Source organism: Neospora caninum, chromosome VIII (genome assembly GCF_000208865.1).
Source record: "Neospora caninum Liverpool complete genome, chromosome VIII".
In the NCBI taxonomy this organism is placed as follows: Eukaryota; Apicomplexa; class Conoidasida; order Eucoccidiorida; family Sarcocystidae; genus Neospora; species Neospora caninum.
The window spans coordinates 3729339-3750586 of NC_018395.1; the positions used below are offsets into that span (position 1 = coordinate 3729339).

At 55.0% G+C, this 21248-nt stretch overlaps 2 protein-coding genes across 2 annotated transcripts; one reads left to right on the plus strand and one right to left on the minus strand.

The window, feature by feature from the left end:
* Nucleotides 1-1092: 1092 nt before the first annotated feature.
* On the plus strand, nucleotides 1093-6838 carry NCLIV_034770 (hypothetical protein; the record flags this gene model as incomplete). The annotated part of the gene is made up of 9 exons (XM_003883679.1): nucleotides 1093-1235; nucleotides 1646-1778; nucleotides 2399-2464; nucleotides 2863-3108; nucleotides 3670-3924; nucleotides 4476-4654; nucleotides 4846-5358; nucleotides 5794-6023; nucleotides 6432-6838. The coding sequence occupies 9 exons, from the start codon at nucleotides 1093-1095 to the stop codon at nucleotides 6836-6838; spliced, it is 2172 nt and encodes a 723-aa protein (XP_003883728.1).
* A 3051-nt stretch (nucleotides 6839-9889) lies between these two features.
* Nucleotides 9890-15629, minus strand: NCLIV_034780 (putative protein kinase (incomplete catalytic triad); the record flags this gene model as incomplete). The annotated part of the gene is made up of 4 exons (XM_003883680.1): nucleotides 9890-9939; nucleotides 10143-10344; nucleotides 10963-11059; nucleotides 11671-15629. 4 exons carry the CDS (start codon nucleotides 15627-15629, stop codon nucleotides 9890-9892), a joined length of 4308 nt encoding a protein of 1435 aa, XP_003883729.1.
* Nucleotides 15630-21248: the final 5619 nt, after the last annotated feature.

Consider the following 21248-nt stretch of genomic DNA (forward strand, 5'->3'; position numbering starts at 1 on the left):
TCCTCTCTCTCCTCTCTCTCCTTCTCTCTCTCCTCTCTCTCCTCTCTCTCCTTCTCTCTCTCCTTCTCTCTCTCCTCTCTCTCCTTCTCTTTCTCCTTCTCTCTCTCTTTCTCCCTGTCCTTCTTCCTCTCCTTGTCTCTCTCTTCCTCGCTTTCTGCTGCAGTACCAAGAGCGCCTGAAGGAGATTTTGCTGGCGGATGGGGCGGAGACGTATCGGCCGAATCCGTTGGATTTGTCGGGGTTGCCCTACCCGACTCCCGTGTGCGTGGCGGTTGAGATTTTGAACACTTTCGCCGAGATTCAGCCCCAGCTGCTGCGCCAGGCCTTCTTCTCGGAGGCGAAGAACGACAGCAAACAGGAGTCCCGTCTTCTTCTTCTCCTCGCAGAGACTTTGGAAAAAAGCTGCAGCGACTCTGTCCAGGTCCAAGTGAAGGAAATCCTCATCAAGGTGATTTGCAGCCCAGTCATGGAACTCCCCGAAAAGGACGAAATCCACATGCTCTTCTACGACAAAGGCGTCATGGACCGACTTCTCCAGACCCTCTTCTTGCCTTTAAATGCCGAGGAAATGACCCCAAGTACGCACCAAGGAAAGATGGGAAGCAGGCCATTCAACGTCTGCGTCTCTAGTATGATCTGTGTATATGTGCATATGTGCGGCATGCAGAGTATGTACTAATATGCGGATATGAGCGACAAGACAGATACAGACGTGTGAACGTGTGTCGAAGAGGCGTCGAAGAGTCTGGCAACCCCCCGTCTGTGCCTCGAGTTTCTGCTTCTCGAGTTCCTGACCCCAAAGGCCACTCAGAGAAAGGGGACTCCAGTCGCCTTTCGGATCTGAATCGTCATGTTGACACGAAGATAAACATGTGCAGGTTGCCCTATCTCTATGCAAACGGTTATCCATGCATTTATATACGTAAATGCATGGATACGTAAGTGGGTATCGTGTGTGTCTGTATCTTGACTCGCTGAGACATACTCTCGTTTTTCTGATTGAATGGGGGGAACGTGAGGAAATGGGGAATACGGCAGAAGGGTGGTCAAGGTCGCCCGAACCTTTTAGAGAAGTTTTGAATGGCATTATGGATGCGCTTCGGCCGCTATCCCACACATCAAAGTCGTGACGCCTTTCCGTTTCTCGCTTATTCGTCCGCAGGCGATTTCCACCGTTTGCACCACGCGAAGCAGCAAATTCTGGAGATTCTCGCGCACTGCGTACCTGCTCACAAGTGGGTTCTCACTTCCCCGTCTCTTGTTCTTCCGCAGACGCGTGCTCCGTTCCGTAATGAAAGCCTGTTCCCTGTCTCCCCGCGTCTCTCTTCCTCTCTCTCGCACTCCTCCCCTCTCGTTTTGTTCTCACTCTCTCTCCTGCCTCCAGCATCTTCTCATCGCAAGGCCATGCATCTTCACAAGCATCCTTCACCCATATATATATATATATATATATATATACGTATATAAGCACACGGATATCTGTATCTATAGAAGTGCGTGTACGGACGTAAATCCGTTTGCGTGTACATATAGATGGATTGTGTTGCTTGTGTGCGTCTGTTTTGTTTTTCGCGTCTGTCTGTCGGCTGGTGTGTCTCCTTTGCATTTTGTCTTGATGCTCCCTGGGTTCTTCTCGGTGCCGCAGACATCGCTTCAAAATTCGCATTCAGAAAGACCGCGTGCCGATTCGCGCAATCCTGGCGTCTCTCCGGCCCACGTTTGACAAATTCCTCGCCCTCTTCGCCGTCAAATTCATCCGCGCATGCATCTCGCTCAAAGTGGGACAGCTCTTGGCGTCCTTGCTGCCTCCCCAGTCGTCTCTCTGGCGATCCATCTGCCAGTCTGGGCCGGCATACATCCATGGTTATGCATTTGAATTTACATATATATATGCATATGCATATGTATATGTATATACATATATATGTAAAAGTAACTATATGTAATCTAGGTGTGTACGAATGTGTATCAATCAATCTATCTATCTATCTATCTATCTATCTATCTATCTATCTATCTATATATATATATATATATATATATATAAGGTATGTGGATCTTCTTGCTCGTGACACGATCAGATTGTGCTTCCACCGGTCCCGAGAGAGGACACGCACAATTCCGTGCCCCTGTGGATGTCTGTCTATAAAACGACGGTCTCTTTTTGTCTATTTCTATGTCGATCTAATTCTCTCTATCTATTTCTGTGTATCTCTATCTGTCTCACACTCTCCATATGTATACGCATGTATATATATATATATATATATACGTATACACATGTGTATGTCACAAAAAGGGCCTTTACGCGCTTGTACCTGCTTGGTGTACAGCGCACTTTGCACCGACTGGTGGATTCACGCACGTTGCTTTTCGGGTTTTGCTTTTTGTTTCTCAGGACGCGTACGTGGACAAACACCTGGTCCAACACAAGGTTCTCCGTCCGATCATCTGGATGCTCAAGGTGCGAAAAGTTTCCGTTCCATCGGCGCTTTCTCGCGTGGGCGTCTCTAGCCTTTAAACTGGGGTTTCCGTTTGTGCGCTTTGCCGCATGAAGCAGCGAGACGCCGGTTTTCGTCTCCCCGATCCTCTCCCGGGCGGCATCCGCACATCTCACATTGATTACCCCTAGATTATCTGTAAACATACACACATCTACCTAAATACTTGCATATACATCTATATCTACGTATATACACGTATATATATGTATATTCATATATAAGTATATGTATGTACAGATGCGCATGCACATACAGATATACATGAACCTATATTCATATATATGCATGTGTGAGAGCGTCGCGGTTCGTTACGTGTGTTCGATTTGGTGTTCCGTGTTTTTGTGTGTTTTTATTCTAGGAAGAGCAGTACGCAGTGTCTCTCTTTTCGTCTCGGCGTCAGCAGTCGTCGCTGCTTGCGTCGGTCATCCTGGACTGCCTTCGCGCGCTCGCAGCGAGTGCGGCGACCTTTGCGGCTCCACAGGCGCCGTGCCACTCTCTGCACTTGATCGAATTTCTGTTCACCGACGAGTTTTGCCGTCACTGGATCGCCGACATCCAAGACTCGATGCGGACCACAGGTCGCCGCCCTTGCCAAACGCTCCAGGTCTGAAAAAAAAATCGCTCTTCTTAAAACAAAACCCTTTTTTTTGCTCGACCATTCCAGACACCCCAAAACATGCGGTTTCTCACGACGGAAGGGGCGTGTCTTTCAAACGTCTCCATGTTTGCTGCTTTACGGAAGAGGGTTTGGAGGGAAAGAATGAACGGTTCTGCGACAAAGAAAAGACAGGAAAAGAGGGCGGAGGGACGAGAAGCGCCTTTCTGCGCATGTTGTTCTGAACACGGAACGACGCGTCGCTTTCAATCGAAATAGGCAGAGACTCGACACACGTGTATACGTGTGTATGTGAGAGTGGTCCTGTCTGTGTATTTCTGTGTCAGCAAGTATACATAGATAGACATATATGTGTTTGTGCATGCATACGTCCGTGAGGATAAACGGTTTCTCTTCACTGTTTCCTTTTCTTGCTTGAAGTCCACGTGATCTCGCAGAGAGGTGACTCTGCTGGGGAGGATGCGCACGCCTCGTGAGACTTCACGTCTCCGCGCGAAAGCAACTGGCCCCGCTTGCGTCTGCTTTTGCCATCTGCCTGTTTCCCCTCAGGATTTACACGACCTGTACATCCAGTTTGTCGCGAAGCCGCCGCTTTGCGTGAGTCAGCCGCTGCATCTACGGTCTCCACAGGACTACCTCTCGCCGTCTTCTCGCATGCTATCGCCTCGGAGCGGAGGCAGTGGAGGGCGCGACTTTTTCTTCTCCGGGTCGGGCCTTAATTCAACAGAGGCAGGAGGCGACGGGGGCTTCTCCCCGCGCTCGCTGCGCTCCGGCCTCGGCCGCGTTATTCGCAGAGATCCAAACGTAAGACAACTGTCCGAAAAGGACACTCCTATGTGTAGGAAGATAAATCTCTCCGTATGAATGTCCACATAAACGTATATAAACACTTATGTATATATGTATATATATATGTACATGTATATCCTGTATATGTTTATGTGCGTGTATGTGTATATGCATACGTATATCTTTCTCTTTGTATATACGCATGTGTACCGAGTCGTGCGGAGTGGTTGGTGAAACTTTAGATCTGTATCGTGTGCGGGTAAGTGCAATAGGGCAGGACCGTTTTCATAGTACAGAAGGACGAAATGCGGCGGTGGGGTGGCGTCTCAGGGTGGTCCGGCAAAAACGCCGCAGGGAGGGCGCGTTAGGCTGGGGTCTCGACGTGCATGTGGCGAGACATGGAAGAAGAGTTAAACGGGGAAAAGCAGGTTTCACCTTTTCCCGTCTTTACCTCTGTTTGTGGCTTCTCTGGATTGCTTCTTTCCCCTATCATCTCCCCCTCGCTGGTCTCCATACAAATGCGAACCCGGTGCCTTTTTCGCCGGGTCCCCCGTTTCTGTGCGCAGAGGTCTTTGGACGACGAAGAAGAAGAGTCTTGGTTCCTCTCTGACGACAAGGACGACGACGACGACGATTCACCGTCTGAGGCAAGCGAAGGCCGCGAGAATTTCTCCTCTCTGTCTCTGCGAAATGATCCAGATGAGGATGACGAGGACGAGATCAGCGACCGGCGCGAGTTGTCTCGGTAGGTTAAGACCGACAACGCTGCATGCGCTTTTGTCTCGCATTCTCGCTTCCTTTCGCCAGTGTCTGCGTCCTTTACTTTCGCGTTTCTTTCCCGTCGAGGCATTTCCTCATGCGCTCGGGTGCGTCGTGCGTCTTTTTTTCGCCTCTTTGTGAGAATCCGTTTTGTCTGTCTCGCGCCTTGTGTGGCAGCGGGTGCACGTCTTCTCTCGTGGACGGATACGACGACAACGACGAGGACGAGGACGACGAGGAGCCGGCCAGCCCGCCTTTGCCCTCTCGGAAAACCGACCCTGCTTCGCATGCCTCGGCTTATATTCGGAGTCAACCGCCGTTCGACGCGAGCGGCGAAGAAGACGACTCTTCTTTCCTGCTGAAAGCCTTCCCCGAGAAGAAACTGCTGCCGTCTCCGAAGCCTGCGCGTTCGCGGGATCTCGGCGACGAAGGACGAAACGAAAAAAGGAGATTTGAAAAAAGCGAGAGGCGAGCAGACGGCAACGACGCGAAGCTTGCCGAGGTCTTCGAGGCCCCCAAAGGGTCGGAGACTGGCCGAGACGAAGACCGACTCACGGGGCGATCTGTTGCAAGTCCAGGACGACGAGGGGTATCGGACGGAGACGGGAAAACCAGCCCCACGAAGGAGACCTCTCCCACGCGGCCAGGAACAGCGATCGCTGGACCCAAAAAGATTGCTGTCAAGCTCAAGTGAGAGGCAAAGAGTACAGTGTATCTTTGCATTGATTCTCGTGCGGAGGACTCTGTGGAGAACAGGTCAAGAAAAAGCTTACGTCTGCATGTGTATATCTGCGTAAAACTCCGCTGGCTCGCGCTGTTTACGTCGATGCTTCTGTGTAGCTCTGACGTGTATTTATGTTCTCTCTATGTAGAGAGCTAAAAATAGAAAAAGGTAGGATGATGGCACTAGATAAATACAGGGTTTCTATGCACACATTCAAACTGCATTTCCTGCCGAAAACCGGCGTGAAAGAAAGGATAAGCGTCAGTGGGCCAGAAAAGGGGCTTTTTCGAAACGCGAAACGACGGTAGTGTGGTGACGGGGATGTTCTTGCTTCATTCCTGCATTTTCGCCTCCTGGGTTTGTCTTATCTGTCGATCTTCCTCGCCGTCTTTTGCTCGCAGACTCGGAGGCAACAGCGCAACCAGTCCGGCCTCTCCGTCTAGTTCTTCCAGCAGTGAAGACGTTGGACGAAAGGGGGAGAACACGGACGAGGGAGAGCGTGCCTGCGAGGCAGGCCGCGTGGGGGCGCCTCAAGAGAGGCGCATGCAGAGTGGCAGCAACGCGCCCGGCAGTGGGGCTGAGAGCGGAAAATCGCGCGAAGAGGGCGCGGACGGAAGCGAACTTCTGGCGGGTGAGAGAGACGCGGAGACGACGCAGGGAGGCGCGGGCACGCTCCGTTTCGGGTGGGCATCCTGTGTACATCCGTGAAGACGCAGGGACGCGTTTCCAGTCCTCGTTCAAGACTTGTCCGTGGACGGGAGACTCGCCTCCCTTAGCAGGCGTTTTCTCTGGATCACCACGCTCAGATACACACAGGGTGCGTTGTATATCCGTCTGTTCAGGTGTATATCAGCCTGTATATCAGCCCCTATTGCTGCATTTGTGTATCGCTCAAGGGCTACACGCAACAGATCTCTCTCTACACCCACATGCAAATATGTGCAAAGATAACGTGCTTTAAGATAAGTGTGTGTGGTTTTTCAAGAAATGTACCCAGTGAGTGGGACGGTCAGGCATGTGTTTGTGTGTGCCGTCTCAGGGATGCGACTGCTTTCGGGTGTGCTGAAGAGAAAGCATCCGTCTGGGTTCGGGTCTTCTTTGCCGTCTGACTCTTCGTTGGGCGGGAAGAACGAGCGAGAGGTGCGGGCGTGTCCCCGCGGAGGACGAGAAGGCCTCTTGGCGGCGCGCAGTTTGTGGGGTGTGGGGGTGGAGACAGGAGACACCGCGAGGGGCAGTGGCGGTGCGGCTGAGGGAGACGCCGAGGAGCTGAGCGAGAAGCAAAGCCGCGAAGGCGGGGAAGAGGCGGGAAGACGAAAAACTTCGGACGACGAGGGGCTGAGCGGAGGAGACGATGACTTGGACAAACGCGACAAAAAGAAGTCAAAGTGGACGGAAGAACTGGTCGCCGACATGCTGCACGACGGCAGTGAAGATGAAGACGCGTGACGGGAAGGGGGGCGGGCGTGCGAACCGCGAGCGAGAAAAAGACGGAAGGGAGGAGAAAGACGGAAGGAGAGCCCGAGGACAGTGGGAGACGTAAAGCAGAAACGTGGGATTGGACGTTGGCGGGGAGGAACGGTCAACGAAGATGCAGAAAAACCTCGGCAGGCAAGGAACAGAGAGGGAAACGGATGAAGGAGAGACAAGGAGACAACGAAAGCACTGAGGGAGACAACGGCGCGGCTGAGTGAGAACGTGAGGGGGTGGCAGATACCGCGTTGAACGAGCGTGGCGAGAAACACTCTCAAGGTTGCTGTCGCGTGAATGCAGTTTTCTTTTCCGCCAAAAACGTGCCGAGTGAAAAAGCGAAGCGGAGATCCCTTCTTTGCCTTGTAGACTTGGCTGAGGTACTCACACGTGAATGTGAGTCTGTGTACATTTTCGTACATGGGCGTGTGAATGCAGGCGTATGGGTCCCTCTCGATGTTTGCGTGTACACAGAGGGGGTACAGAAATGAAAGAGTCGGCGTCTGCTATCGCTGCGTTGCCTCGGTCTGTGACGACGTCTGTGCATTTGGACAGTTGAGAGGCGTCGGCGGGACTGTTCGTTGCGAGGGCCCCTGCTTCGCAGTGTGTCCGATTGGACGAGCGCACAGGGCGGATGAGCATCGGCGAGAAACACTGGAGGCGGTCCCAGCTTGCAGAAACAGGCGCGACGGGGGGGAAGGGGGGGGGGGGGTATGAGAGAGACTGGAGGGGCGTCCGGGCGAAGCTCCGGTGTTTTTCCCACTGCGCCGTGGAGGGGGAGAACGCACAGAGAGCGGAAACAGAAGACACTGTCGCTTTTTCGCTATTTTTTCCTGCAGCAGAGGGGAAGAGTGCAGTAGAGGCCCGACGGAATAAAACCGAGACGAAATCAGCTTTGTGTCCGGTTCCGTTCGCGCGTGCCAGGTGTGGTGCACAGGAGCGTCTTGCGTCTCGCAGTTGGCGCTTTCCTCGCGATCGGTCGAAAAGCACAGGAAACGGAAACGCAGCCCGTTTTAGAACGCAGCCGTTCGTAGCCGGGTGATGGGTTTGCTTGAGAGAGGTCTTCTGAAGTGTTTCTCTCGAGAAACGATTCGCTGCTCGCTTCCGTAGTGCCGAGCGGGCGGATGCGCGTCCCGAGACGACCGGCAAGTGCACAAGAACGGGGAACGTGGAGAGAAGAAAACGCCCCGTGTGTGGGAGAGACAAAGAGAGGAATGTGCGTGAGGGCGGGAGGCAGAGAAATCGCCAAGATGGAGCGAGAAGGGGTTTCTCCGGGCTTCCGCGGCTTAGAGGCGTCGATTGTGCTCGCGGGAGAGAGCCTAGAAAAAAAAGGCGGGGTCGGAATGCGAGAATGAGGCACTCAAGAGATTTGACGCGAAGGATTCAAAGGGTGCGGGACAGAGGCTGAACCGACCGCGGGTCCGCGAAGCGCGGCGCGTGGGGGGAAAGCAAGTTTCGTTTTCGCGGCGAGACGTCGAGAAAAACCGTCAAGGGCCTTTTTGTCGTGTCGCGGGGTGTGAGAACCGTGAGGGAAGGACAGGGCTTTTGAAGCGGCGTGTGCGGAAGGCAGGAGAAAAGGGAACGAGAGCGATTTGCGAAGAGGTTGTGGCTAGGGAAGGAGAGTAAGGAGTCCGTGTTTCCGTTTTCAGGTCTGTATCGAACTCCTTTTCTCTCCAGAAAAAACTTCGCAGATAAGCGATGTGCATCTCGACAGACACATATCGGCCGCAACTGGCGAGCCTGTCGCATCACAGCTTCGTGCATCTCTGCGCGAGAGCCAGGGGCGACGCACACGTTTGTGTTTCTCGTTGTTCGACTGCTGAAGCTGGCCTCCGAACACACACGTCGACAGGAGGGGAGAGCCGCGGTGAGAAGAACCTGTGGATCGCAGATGATGCGTCAGGCCGATTCCCGCCTTTTCACGCCGCGCCTTGGTTCCCTCGTTTCCCCTTCCAAGGCACATGCACTACAGGGGCAGCGGCGAAACGGCTAACCCATATCTATCTATCTATCTATCTATCTATCTATCTATCTATCTATCTATATCTATTTATCTATATCTATCTCTCTCTCTCTCTATATATATATATATATAGCTCTTAGGTCGAGAGAAAATTGAGGAGTCTGCCACATACAGATAGAGCGAGGCAGCTCCCATACACGTTTGGCTCCTAAGGAGACTCGAGGACTCTGGCCCTGTGGCCTGGTTGGTAGGTGGTATCTAGATGAGGTTCGCGTGCAGCAAAGAGCCTGAATCAAAAATGTGTAAATGTTCCGGCATTGACAGCGGTCGTATCCATCTTCGTCGGCGCAGCTTTTGTGGACTCCTGTTTTCCGCCTTTCCCAGAATATATCTTCCGTTCTACGTGCGTCGAGGCCGCCGCCTCGTGCTTTGCACACAAAAGCCTGGATTCGTTGTGGAGAAAGCACCAGAGCGAGAGGTTTCCTCAGCTGCGCTCCTTGATGCGAGGCGCGTTTGCCTATCTACGGTTGAATCGTGCAATCGTGGCATGGACCTAAGGAACGGTGCTTCCAAGCTCCTGCTGAACGTGCGCTCTAGGCGAGCTCCAGTTGAGTGGCTGTCAACGAAAAAATGCGACGCCGAGCAAAAAGGGTGTCTGACGATGCTTCCTTGATGCTTCCTTCTATGTGGCAGGCAGAGTACTGAGAATGCGCAGAGCCTCGATCCGTGTTGTGCGTTCTCCTTCGTTGAAGGGAAGACCGGGGAATTGCCCAATGGACAAGTCCACCGAGAAAGCTGCTTCATTGCATGCAGACAGGTATACAGATAAACAGGATACAGGAACTGTGTAAAAGGGTCGACAGTTGTCTGTGTAGGGACCCGCGGAGTCGGCGACACCAACAAAAACTCGAAAGCTCGTCGAGCGTGAGTGGGTCCGTGTGGAGAGGAATACCTGAGATAGGGGAGAAAAGGCGCTCGAAACGTTCTTGGGAAAGAAAAGCGGAAACGCGAAGAGAGAGCAAAGGCATGGCCAATCGAGCCAGAGAGAGAAGACAGACCGAGGATCATCAGAACTCCTGAAACCAGATGTCTTCTTCTGCGGTCGGCGACGGGCCTTCTGCACAGACACACAGAGAGATGCGCCACGCAAATCTCCCCTTCTTGATAAGACTCTCCAAAAGATCGACGCTTTCCCGTCGTGTCGGAACGTCCCTCGCCTCCCTATTCCGCAAATGCGTGAGGCCGTTGTGTCACTAGCTACCGTCTGGCATGTCTGATACCGCGAAAACCGCTCTTTCCGCTGGTGCATTTCAAACGCACCTGAGCCGAAAGATTCCGGATATTCGTCGAACATGTGCGTATCCATTTTGCTTCGGACGGGAGGGACGAACGGGGGAGTTAGGCGACCTCGGGCTGCTGCGGTCCAGTCGAATTTCACAGACGTGAAGAAAAGATGGTAAGGGAGATCTTTCATGCTTGGACGTTTGCTTGCACTCTTTCGAAGCAGGCGTTCGATGAGATCCTGCACAACGGGAACAAGCGACGAAAACTCTGCGAAAAAAGCGCTGTCTGAGTTGTACAAAAATCTATACTTTGAGCCTTCTCTCTGTGTGTGTGTGCTCAGAAAGGAGCATAGACGCTCCTTCGGGTGGGATAACCCGTGTCTGCGCCACTGAGTCATCTCTGCGCCGCTCTGTAATCCGCTCCTCCGCCTTTTTAGCAAACATGCATGACCACTCCTCTCTGGTTCTGTCTGCACTAATCGCGAGGCGGAAACGCGCAGATTCTCCCTCGTACCTTCCAACCCAAAAACGGAACACTTCTTATCGACAGTTCGCCGATTCACACGTGTCGGGTGGTTCGTTTCGTTTCCCGCCGTGTGTGTTCGTGCGTCAGCTTCTTGTCAGCGCCGCAGTGTGCTGGCCTCTACGGTGCTCCCCACTCTGACATGATGACCTTCAAGGACAACGAGACGCTTGGGTGATGGTTTAAACACGCGTCCATGAACGTCAGAATCCCGCCGCGGTTCCCATCCCCAGAACGCCTCTCTCAGAGGTTGCCGGCCACCTGCCGGGGCGATCTCGCTGTGAACCCTCCCCAGAGGCGACAGAGCCGCCGGAGCCTACAAGATCGCACTTACCATAGCCATCGGACTCAGACAAGGACTGAACGGAACGGGAGCGCGGAGAATATTCTCGTACATCTCTTGGGGATTCTCGTGGTAGAAGGGCGTCTGGCTGCTCAAAGACAGTAGACGTGTGTGCGCCAAGAACAACGAGTCTCTCTCTCTCCATATATATATATATATATATATATATATATTGCTCACGTGAAGCATAGTCATGTATATGTATGCACAGATACATCCGCAGATGTCCATATATATAGATATATATACCTATACATGTTCATAGCTATGCGTATGTAATGTGCATATATATATATATATATATATATATATATATATATGAACGCGGAAGGAGAGGCATTCAGACAGAGGTATAGGCATAATATATTATATAGATACGGGTAATAAGCATAGAGAAACCTATATGGTAGCATTTTGCGTCTATAAAGATAGATATTCCCCCGTTTTTCAGCTTCGGACCTCTGTGGTAGGACGGCCATTACTCGTTTCTCAAGTCGTCGTAGAGTGCAGCTCGTTAGCAGCAGCCAGGACTATAGCGTTGCCAGCGTGAAGGTTTTCTCAGAAACGGCGTGACCCAGTACGCGAGTTTGTGGTAGGGTGATCGAAATTCCCCCGTTGAAAGGCCGTGCCCATGCATCTCTCATCCTTACGTCTTTTTCTTGACCCAGGGTGTCGGTCTCTTCTTTCTTTGCCACTCACCCGACAAGCATTTCGTAGACGAGAATTCCTAGTGCCCAGCAGTCAGCTTTGCAGTCATGACCTTTAACGAGAAGCACTTCTGGAGGAAGATATTCGGGAGTTCCACAGAGCGTGAAGGCTCTGAGCCGTTCGGGGTTTGCCTTCTCAAGCGGTGTGCATCGTATTTGTCGACACTCTTCTCGGAAGCGGCCGGTACTGGGACAGCTCTTTCTCTTGAAACATTGCGGCTTTGTCAAGATGTTGGGTGGGTGCTCGAGAGGGCGTCTCTCACCTTCTTCTCGGCCTTTGGAACGACCGTTCTCGGGCTCGACGTGGAACCCGTCTCCGTTTTCGTCTTCAGTCGTCGTGTCTCGCAGTTGCTGTCTCTTTCCGTCGCAAGACGCGGCGTTCCCGCGACCCCGGTCGTCCCCCCCCGTTCGTTGTGTCCCCGTCCCTTTTAGAATTTCGCTTCTTTCCCGAGGGCGGTCACCCAGCGGATCTCGCTTTTCCCGAAGCCTTCTCCGCAAAGCGCCGCATTCAAACAAGCTGCGCGCCGCGGGTCCAGGCGGCGTTTCCAACACATCCTCTGAGTCGCCTTCTCCGGAGTCCTGGTAGATCCCGCCTCGGGAATTCGGTGTCCTTTCAGACGCGGGTGACATGCTCGGGGCGGTTCGGTGCGACGTCGCGCTGAAGAAGTGCGCCGTTTCTGACGCGCTCGCCGCAGATTCGCGCACTTCCTGTGGGAAAGCGGAAGGACTGAGGGAGGCACGGAGCGCGGACTCACAAGTGCCGACACCACGCCGCTTCGCTCTGCACAGTTCCCCGCCTGGTTCAGCTTCTGGTCGCGATCCGCCGCGGGCGACTCTGCGAGTTGTGGCGAGGGGAGGAAGTCGCGTGTCTGTACACTCGGCGAACGACGCTGGAGAGAGCGCCAAGGAGGACGAAAACAAAAGGGAGTTTCCCGCGTCAGCCGGAGAGGTCCCCGCACGTTCGCTAGCAGGCGAAGCGGCTGAGAGGCTCAGCGCGCCTGCGCTCTCTGAAACGCCGGCGGCAGACGCGACGGAGTTCGTCGTTGCGGCTGCATCCGCCGGCGTTGCTCCGCCCGTATGTGAGAGGGGAAAGTGCTGGGCACTCGTGGTGTGGAGAGACGGGGAGAGAGCGCTGAGCTGCGTCGTTGTACCGTACGCCGAAAGCGGCGCAGTTGTGGTGAGATCGCCTCTGGACGTGAGAGAACCGAGTTCACCGCTGGGCACGTGACAGAGGGAAGAATCTGCCTCGATCGGCGACGAATACCCGTCGCAGAGAGGGAGGACTCCGGAGGCATATCCGCACGGGTCGCGTGTCGCAGACGGGGCCGTACCATCGTAGAACGCGGTCTCTGGTTGCAGAGAAAACGCCTGTGCGTTGCAATATGCCCCGTCTAGCTCTCTCGCTGCGTCACGTTCTTCCGCTGCCAGGTCCGGTATGCCTCGCGGACGACCTTGCGCGGGAGAAGCATCCGAGGCGGGTCCCAGCGGTCCTCCACGGACACCCGCGTTCAGACGCGTTTTCGAATCGCCACCGTCCCAGCGAAGCGACGAATCCTTTTGGCCAGTCGCGCTGGCGTCTTGGACTCGACAGCTACCGTGGCTTCCAGTCCCGGAGTGCTCGTTTTGTTCTTGCACAGGACTGCCGTCAACACGCCTGTCTGCGGGCCAGGAGGAGGTGGCCACCGCGGAAACCGGGTGTCTGGATTGCCGCGCATCCGGTTTTCCCGACCAGCGCGCTTCTTCAGCGTGAGGAAGGGTTCTGCGCGCAAAGAGCCCTGGCCCACTCGAGCAACGCGTTTCGGCTGTACAGGAAGCACCGCGCTCTGGCGAAACCCGACGGTCGTCGAGTCCAACCTGGGACGGAGACTGGTCGCCTATCGCCGTCCGCAGAGCCTGGGCTTCTTCCCCCACTGCCTTCCCTCGGCTCGTGTTCACATTTAGAAACTCCCTCTGAGGAATGCCCGAGGGAATGCTGCCGGCTCCGTCGCTTCGGAAGTCCTCTACGTGTCGTGCGTCCTTGGATGAGCGGGGAGGGAGAGCTCTTTCTTGTCCCGGTACAGATTCTCGTCTCAGGCGAGAGGCCATGTTTTCGAGCTGCACGAGTTCCGAGTCGTCTTCGTCTTCAGTCTGCGTCAGAGGAATGCGCGCCGACGCCGGGTCGAGCTGGATCGAGCTCCAACTCGTCGCGCGCGTCGCCGGACCTTCAAAGTCTACAAAGTCGCTGCTTCGGGAAAACCCAAAAGACTCCCTTCGGCCGTTCCCTGGATCAGAAAAGCGATCTTTCCCCCTCTGGCCGGGTGTGCCGTCAGAGGATGCGTGAAGGGGAGGCAGCAGGGATCCGCGCCTTGCAGGAGATGCAGGTTCCTTTTCGCGGCAGGAAAACCATGCTGTCGGGCTGCACGATGCTCCTCGCTCCTCGCTGGTCTCTTTCTCCGGCTCTGATGACATGGGCTCGCCGGAAGAACTTCCGCCTCCATAATGACCAGCGTCGTGGTCTCCCGTGGGACGCGCCATCGCGAAAAAGGAGAAACAGGACTCCCGGCTGGCGAAACTCCCAACAGAAGGGTTGCCGCTGACAAGTTCCTTTTCTGTGCAGATGCTCCCACACTGCGGATTCGAACCGATCAGGGGAGACTCCTTTTCTGTTCTCTGGCTAGAGCGGGGCGATGTGCGCTGGCGGGCGCGGGGCTCCGTCAGCTGCCTGCAGCAGTGCGCGTTGTCCGCGGCTGAGTGGGCACAGCCTGGAGCGTTCTGAAGCTTCTTCGCAAAGCGCGGAGTGTATCGCTCGTGTGACCCACCGGTCGGCGACAGAGGAGGGCCAAGCGCGCGGGGTGCTCGATGTGCGGATGCCATGCCAGCAGGAGAGGAGGCAAATGCGTACGAGGATGGCGACACAGAGAGCGAGCGGGGATCGAACGAGACGCCAGGCAAAGAGCCTGTCGAAGCCGAGGAGGCACAGGCGTCTGGAGAGGGACAGACGCGTGCGAGGTCGGGAGGTTTCAGCCCTGACTCGAACGGATTCGCCTCTGGGGCAGGGAGGGCGAATGCGCCGAACGGCGACGTGGCTGCTGGAGCGGCAGGGAGGTGAGGGCATTTTTTTTCCGTGTCAGCAGCTGTGTTTCTCGCAGTGTCGATGAAAGCTAGGGCAGTGGCGCACTTGACTGCTTGGCAGCAGCCGGGGAACAGCCTCTCTCCCTTGGCTTCGAACCGCGTCTCCTTCACTCCCTTGGCGCGGTCCCCTCCTGCGCTGTGGCGGACCGCAAAACGCGCAGACTCGTTTGCGACTGCTCCGCCGTACTCTGTCCCAGGCAAGGGGATAAAGGGAGCGTGAGGCCGGAGCGCTCCTTTCGCGGGCTCGCCGTCGTCCCCAACAGGTTTCTTGCGAGGACTGTGCCCCAGAATCCCGCACCCTTGTCTCTGGACGGGCACACCCAAACCTCCAATCGATGGCGAGGCGCGACTCTCTGCATCGTCCCGGGAAAACCCAGAGTGCGGTGTCCCACTCCAGAGGTTCGCCGGTAGCTCCGCGAGGAATGGAGAGAACGTGCGCGTCGGGTCGTCGCTTGGAACATGATGTGGAGACACGAAAGACACCTGTGGACGTTTCGATTCCTCTTGAGAGGGTTCGGGGGTTGATGCTGTGTGGTAGGAGTCGTCATGTCGCCTAGGAAACGAAGAGCCTAGACCCCGCGCAGCCATCTGGGAAGGCGCATCCGCTCGCAAAGCGCAGTGGTGGTGTCGCTCTCGAGAGGCAGGCTCTATTTTGGCGAAGCGAACATCCGTAGAGCGCGAGGCGGGCGGCAGCGGATCTAGAGACCGGGCGAAACCGAAGTCAACCAGTTTCACGTGGCCTCGATGATCAAGGAGGATGTTTTCTGGCTTCAAGTCGCGGTACACGATCACGTTTGCTGCAGCGGCGAAAACAGACAAATGCGAGGCATCTGGCCACATTGGCGACCTGACACTGGAACAAGGCGCTCACTCGACAGGAAGACTACATGTGCGCCTCAGTAGCGGCGTGGCCAAGAGTCTCGCGCCCTATCGCCTCTGTTTACGAGAAAGAGGGTTTCCTCGTGTGCTGGTTCAGACACGCTCGGTGGTCAATTGGCATTGGTGGGCAGAAAAGGCAGGAACGACGCGGGAAAAGCTTAGGTCCAGACGCGTGACACAATGCCGGGAGTTGGATTTTGCAAGCGAGGTAGTGCAGAGGAACTCTCGAGAGTGAACTGCCGTTAGGTCCCAGCCCCGTAGACGATTGATCGAAACCTGGCTGTGGGACGTTGACGCCGATGCTTTGCTTTCGTGGGCTGCAGCTGAGCGTCGCTCATGCGTAAGAGAACTGAGACGTGGAGTGACACACACGTCGGGTTTCGGAGAGTCACCCGGGAGCGTCCACGTCCGGTTCTTCTACGGACATCCAGCGCCGCGCACAGACGAGCGGCGGAACACTACGACTCACCATGAAGATACTCGAGGGCCAAGATTATTTCGGCGATGTAAAACCTCGCGGTGTCTTCTGCTAAAGTCCCTTCACTCCTGGAGGGCGGGGACGACCGTTTGTCGACACACACACACACAAAACACACACACAGACGCTTGATGTTGCCTCCATATTTTTGCGTCTTACAACTGCGACATCACATGTACAAAACGCTTCAGATGGCATTTGCTTTCCAGTCTTTTATGCACCGGAGCCGGGGTTTTTGGCTGACACGTTTATGCCCATACTGAGTCGCACTGTCATCGGCGCCACCGCTGGACATCTACATCTCTGAAGGCACATACTGTTTTGCCGGCCATGTACTCCTTTTAGGTAATGTGTAGGCTCCATTTGTTTGCGTTTGAAACGCGCGTGAGGGATAGACCCTCGCCGGCGCATCCGTGACTCCTTTTCTGACTTCGCTGGTTTTTCCCTTATGTGGGACCGCGACTCCCTCCATGGCGCTACGCTGTTCATTTGATCCACCGGCGGTCCGGCTCGAAGTTTCCAGCCGGCTGTTAGGATTCGGTTGTGCCGAATTCGGTCTTCCGCAACTCGCAAAGTGCGAGTGCTGTTCCAGAGCCTCGCGCATATCCCGCTGAATAAGGAACGCCCTCATTGGCGGCAGTCGAAAACGGGGACAACGCTCTAGAAGTTGAAAGTGACAGACGATGGACTGTTCGCTGCCGCGATAGCTCACCGAGCCTCTCATTGTTCCTTCCGTACCGCAAGAGTGAGAAGAGCTCGCCGCCGTTAACGAACTCCATCAGCAAGTAAATATGCCGCCGATCTTGAAATGAACAGATCCTGCAGTGCGCAGCCGGCGACAACACAAAGCCGTTGTCGAGAATGAGTATGTCGACTGCTTGCTCACCGTTGCGCTGTCTGGCTACCCACGGTCGATTTCCGCAGGTCAAGTACGGACAGCACATGCAAACAAACCCAGGAAACCCGTCGGCTCAGCTGCAGGCGTTCGTCCCTCGATGAGAAGCGAAGTCTCCACCACTCTGTATCTCCTCGGGGGACAATTTGCACACTCCGCAGCCGTGGGAGTCGAGCGTCGCTTGCCCAAAGTGCGAAGCAGACTGAGCCGTAACCAGGCGGTCCCACGACTCAAACTGAGAGAAGAAACGTGGCAAATTTCGCCTATCCATCAGGAGAGCTGCTGCGGCACTGAAACCGTTGCCGTTACTCGAGTCAAGCTCTAGCTGTATTTCGTGTTCAGGCAAGGTGCTCTCAAGGCTGAAAACCCACGACTCCAACAAGAACTAAACGGCCGCGCAAAAAAAGTTCCCCTCTTTCCTTTCCCCGCTGGAAGTGCGAGCAAGATGTTGCCTTCGTTTCAACATTCCACGCTTGTGCAGCTGAGCTAACAGTGGTGGCTTTCCATGTCCAACCACATTAAGGTGATTCCACGTCGGTCTTAGTTTCTCTGAAGGTATGGCAAGCTCCTAAAAACGGCAAGCGTTCAGGAGTGTGGTCTGAAAAAATTCTGTATTTGCAGATGGGGCAGGGTGCCGTCTCCTGTTCTCGATTCGAAACGCCTTTCCTGCCGAGCAGGAACAAACCTGGCCGAGTACAGTCTGTTTCAGAGTCTCCCCGCGTGGCGCTTCCTGGCACTTGTGACAGAAATGTCTGTGTTGGTTTGGCCACGAGAGATGGTTCGTGGAGGCGTGTTTTCTGGCTGGTCAAGTGCTTCTCAGCCTTTGCCGCGGGTAGCGTGGGAAACAACGTGCCTTCAGCTGTTTTTCATTACGCGTTCGATTCGCAACTGCTTCACCGTTTTTTCACGTAAGTCTCAGGAAACGTACATGTTGACGATGAAGGGGTGCCTAAGTTGTTGCAGAATCCTCCGTTCCGCGATCACATGCTTCTCCTGCCCCAGAGCGAGAACTTGGTGTTTTTTCATGACTTTCAGCGCCATAGGGAAGGCGGTTAAGACCTCGAAGCAGCGGTCGATCCGACCGGGGAAAGCATCGTCGTAACCCTCCAGATTTTCGCTGCCGCGCACTTCACCCTCCGTGGAGACAGAAGATTCGGAATTGCTTCGAGCCCATGGAGAGCGTCCCGCAGAAGATCCTGCTCCATCAGCTGCGGAGGCGACGTCGATCCAGGTGTTCGTTTCTCGAAGCTGCGAGGCCCGCGATGGACACGGCTTTCTTGCAAGCCTAGGTCGAACGAGATATACCCTTCCTAATGTCCCCGTTCCTGCGGAGTAGCCACCACGCACACCAGAGAGACGGCACGACCCATCACGCATGCGCTGTCATGATGAGTCCGACGTCGAGTTGCGTTGTCGCGCTAAGGGCCCTCGAGAGCGTTCAGAAGTGCATACATCTATCCACATAAACGCTTGCGCACGCAAACACACATACAGCTCGGTACATGAATAACCCAGCTAATAACGGAGAGACGGCCTCTGTCGTTTAGTCAAATTTTTGGCCGCGGACGCTGGCAGACTCTACGCTTACCCACTGTTTCTCTGAGCTCGAAGTCCCTGATCGTCAATCGGAGCGACCGAAAAAGCTGTCGTACCGTTTCTACACTCGATTCTCCTTCAGAACATCCGCGCAAACGAATCGGTCTCTGCATTGCCATCTGTTTGCTTGTGGAAACTTCTCGACGCTTCCTCTCATCAAAGGCGAACATGCGTTCGTGGCTTCCGGCAGCGTCGAGCACCTCGTCCCGCGCCTGAGGCGCGAGAGTGCCCGGATGTGGAAGGTGAGCGTCCAGCCGACCCTTCAGTCCGTTACAACCGTGAACGGCAATAGGCTTTGTTAGAATCTCGAAGGCTTTCCGTTCCGGAGTGGTTCCGTCACCAGATGTGAGCGAAACTGGGCAACGGGTGTCCCGGGACGACCTCGGCGCGGCCATCGGATGTAACTGCACGTCTAGAGTGTCTCGTGAGGTGTTGGAATCCCAGCCTTCTTTGCTCCCAGATGGAAACTCACACATGGGTTGGTAGCTCGGGAGCCCAGCGCGAAGACGGGCGCAACTCTGGAAATCGTCGGAACCAGAACCCGGAGCCGTGCAGAGAAGCCTCGGGGACATTAGGTCTGTGATACTGAGATCGCAGTTGTGATCGACCGCCGAACTCTCTCGAGAGGCAGTCGTGGAACCCAGCGAGTGGAGAGACTGCAGCGTTGACAAGGATGAGAGGGTTGCTTTCCACTGAAGTGGGGTAGACGGAACAGTTGCTGTCGCCGTATCGACTCGAGTCAATGAAGCAGAGCCACTGAAACTGTTTTGCGACGAGTGAAAAGCGTTTTGCTTCGATGCCGAGAACAAGGGCGTATCGTCCTCTTCGCCACTGTCCACTTTCTCCCGGCCGCCAGGGAGATTGCTTCCACGACAGGTGTCCCTGGCCATGTGTTCGCGACCTCGACTCTGTGAGCGTCCCTGAGGAAGAACCTTCTCTGACTCGGGGAGGACGAAGGCCTGATCGCCCGCCCGTTCCAGTTGTCCCCGAGGTTGGTTCCGGCTTTCTCTTTCCGCTGATAAGGAGTTCGCACTCGTGGCCACTTCGGACGCCACGCTTCTCTGCAAAAGACACTGGCTGTGGTACAGATCATCGGCAGTGAAGCGATCTGTCGGCGCATGGTACGGGTCAGATCGTGCGACCACATCTTTCCTCTCGGTCTCTCCATCCTCGCTGTTTCTGGAGCGAGGCTTTGTCTGTTCTCCTCCTGTGCCGTAGTCAGTCGACAGATCGCGAGAGGCATTTCTGCTGCCTCGGTGGGGACAAAACGCGTGCATTTGCAGCGAGGCGTCGTCCTCATTGTCGGATGAAAGAACCGCCGGCAAGTCAACGCTTACATCTCCGAAGTCACTGCACGAAAAAAAGTTCGGAGATTTCTCCGGGAGATTTCCAATTGATTTGGAGGTATTTGGACTGCCGCTCCGTGATCGGCTAGCTGATCCTCGACACGATGAATCGGTCGACTTTCTCGCGTCAGAGGACGACATGTCGCCAGCTTTCTGCCGACTTCCGAAGGCGTCGGACACCGCGGCAAGCGCCTTCCTGTTGGGAACTGCACACCCGCAGCAATCGAGGTCTATTTGTTCCTGTTGTCGGCGTCCCTGTTGGTATGGCATTCGGAAACAGAGGCCTCTTAGTGGGTGATTCTGGTCACAAGAAACCGTCGAGGAGACCGTGTTAGAGCATGCCTCGTTGTGACGCATCTGCAGCTCTCTAGGACTTCCCCCATCGCCTTGGAAACTCTCCAGGGAGAGGCTCTGATTGGTCGCGTCGGGGCGCTCCTGATTTCTACGTCCAGAGCAGCCGTATTTCAACGGTTCAGACCTTTCTAGTGGGGTACTGCACTTTTTCGCGGATCCTTCGCCCGCTGTCCGAATCCCGCGTACTTCCAGTGAGCGTCTGAAACCCGTCTTCTTTTCTGTTTTGTGTTCTGGACACGTGGGCACAAGCGCCTTATGCAGCAATCCTCCTCCCAGCCGCCCACTGACTTTCTTGCAGAACAGCTTCAGCTGCTGCGGGAAAGACACCGACTGCGATTCGGCAGTGTGAGCAGACTGTCTGTTTCCCCTGGTTTCGGCACTTGACGTCACACCGGGAGCACGAACATCAAGACACGATCCATGGGTACATAGTTGTGGATTGTTGCGCATTTGGCCTTCGTTCGAAATATTCGCGTGCTTCTCCGAAGACACCAGTACTGGGCAATCGTTGATGCCGGCGACCTGCTTCCCCTTTGGTGTTCCGAGCTGCACAGGACGACAGCAGGGGTGCGAGGAATTTTGTCGCCAGGAAGGCCTCGCCGGCCGCAAAAGAGAGGTGCGTTTGCAAGCGCCACTCTCTGACAACGAACCCTCTAAAACAGGCATCATACCGCGACACTCCGTTGTATCGAATCGGCCGGAGCGAAACCGTGTCCCGAGGTGCTGTTATGCAAACAGGGCTGTCTCTTTGTTTGGGAATTGCCAGGCTCAAAGACTCATTGCCTCGGATGATGCGTTGAAGCTTACTCATCCAGGGGATGGATGAAGTCTCCCCCGAAACCGACAGAGACAAAAGGAACCGTGGAAGTCGACGCACTCCAAGACCGCACTGTGTCGACAGCAGAGAAACG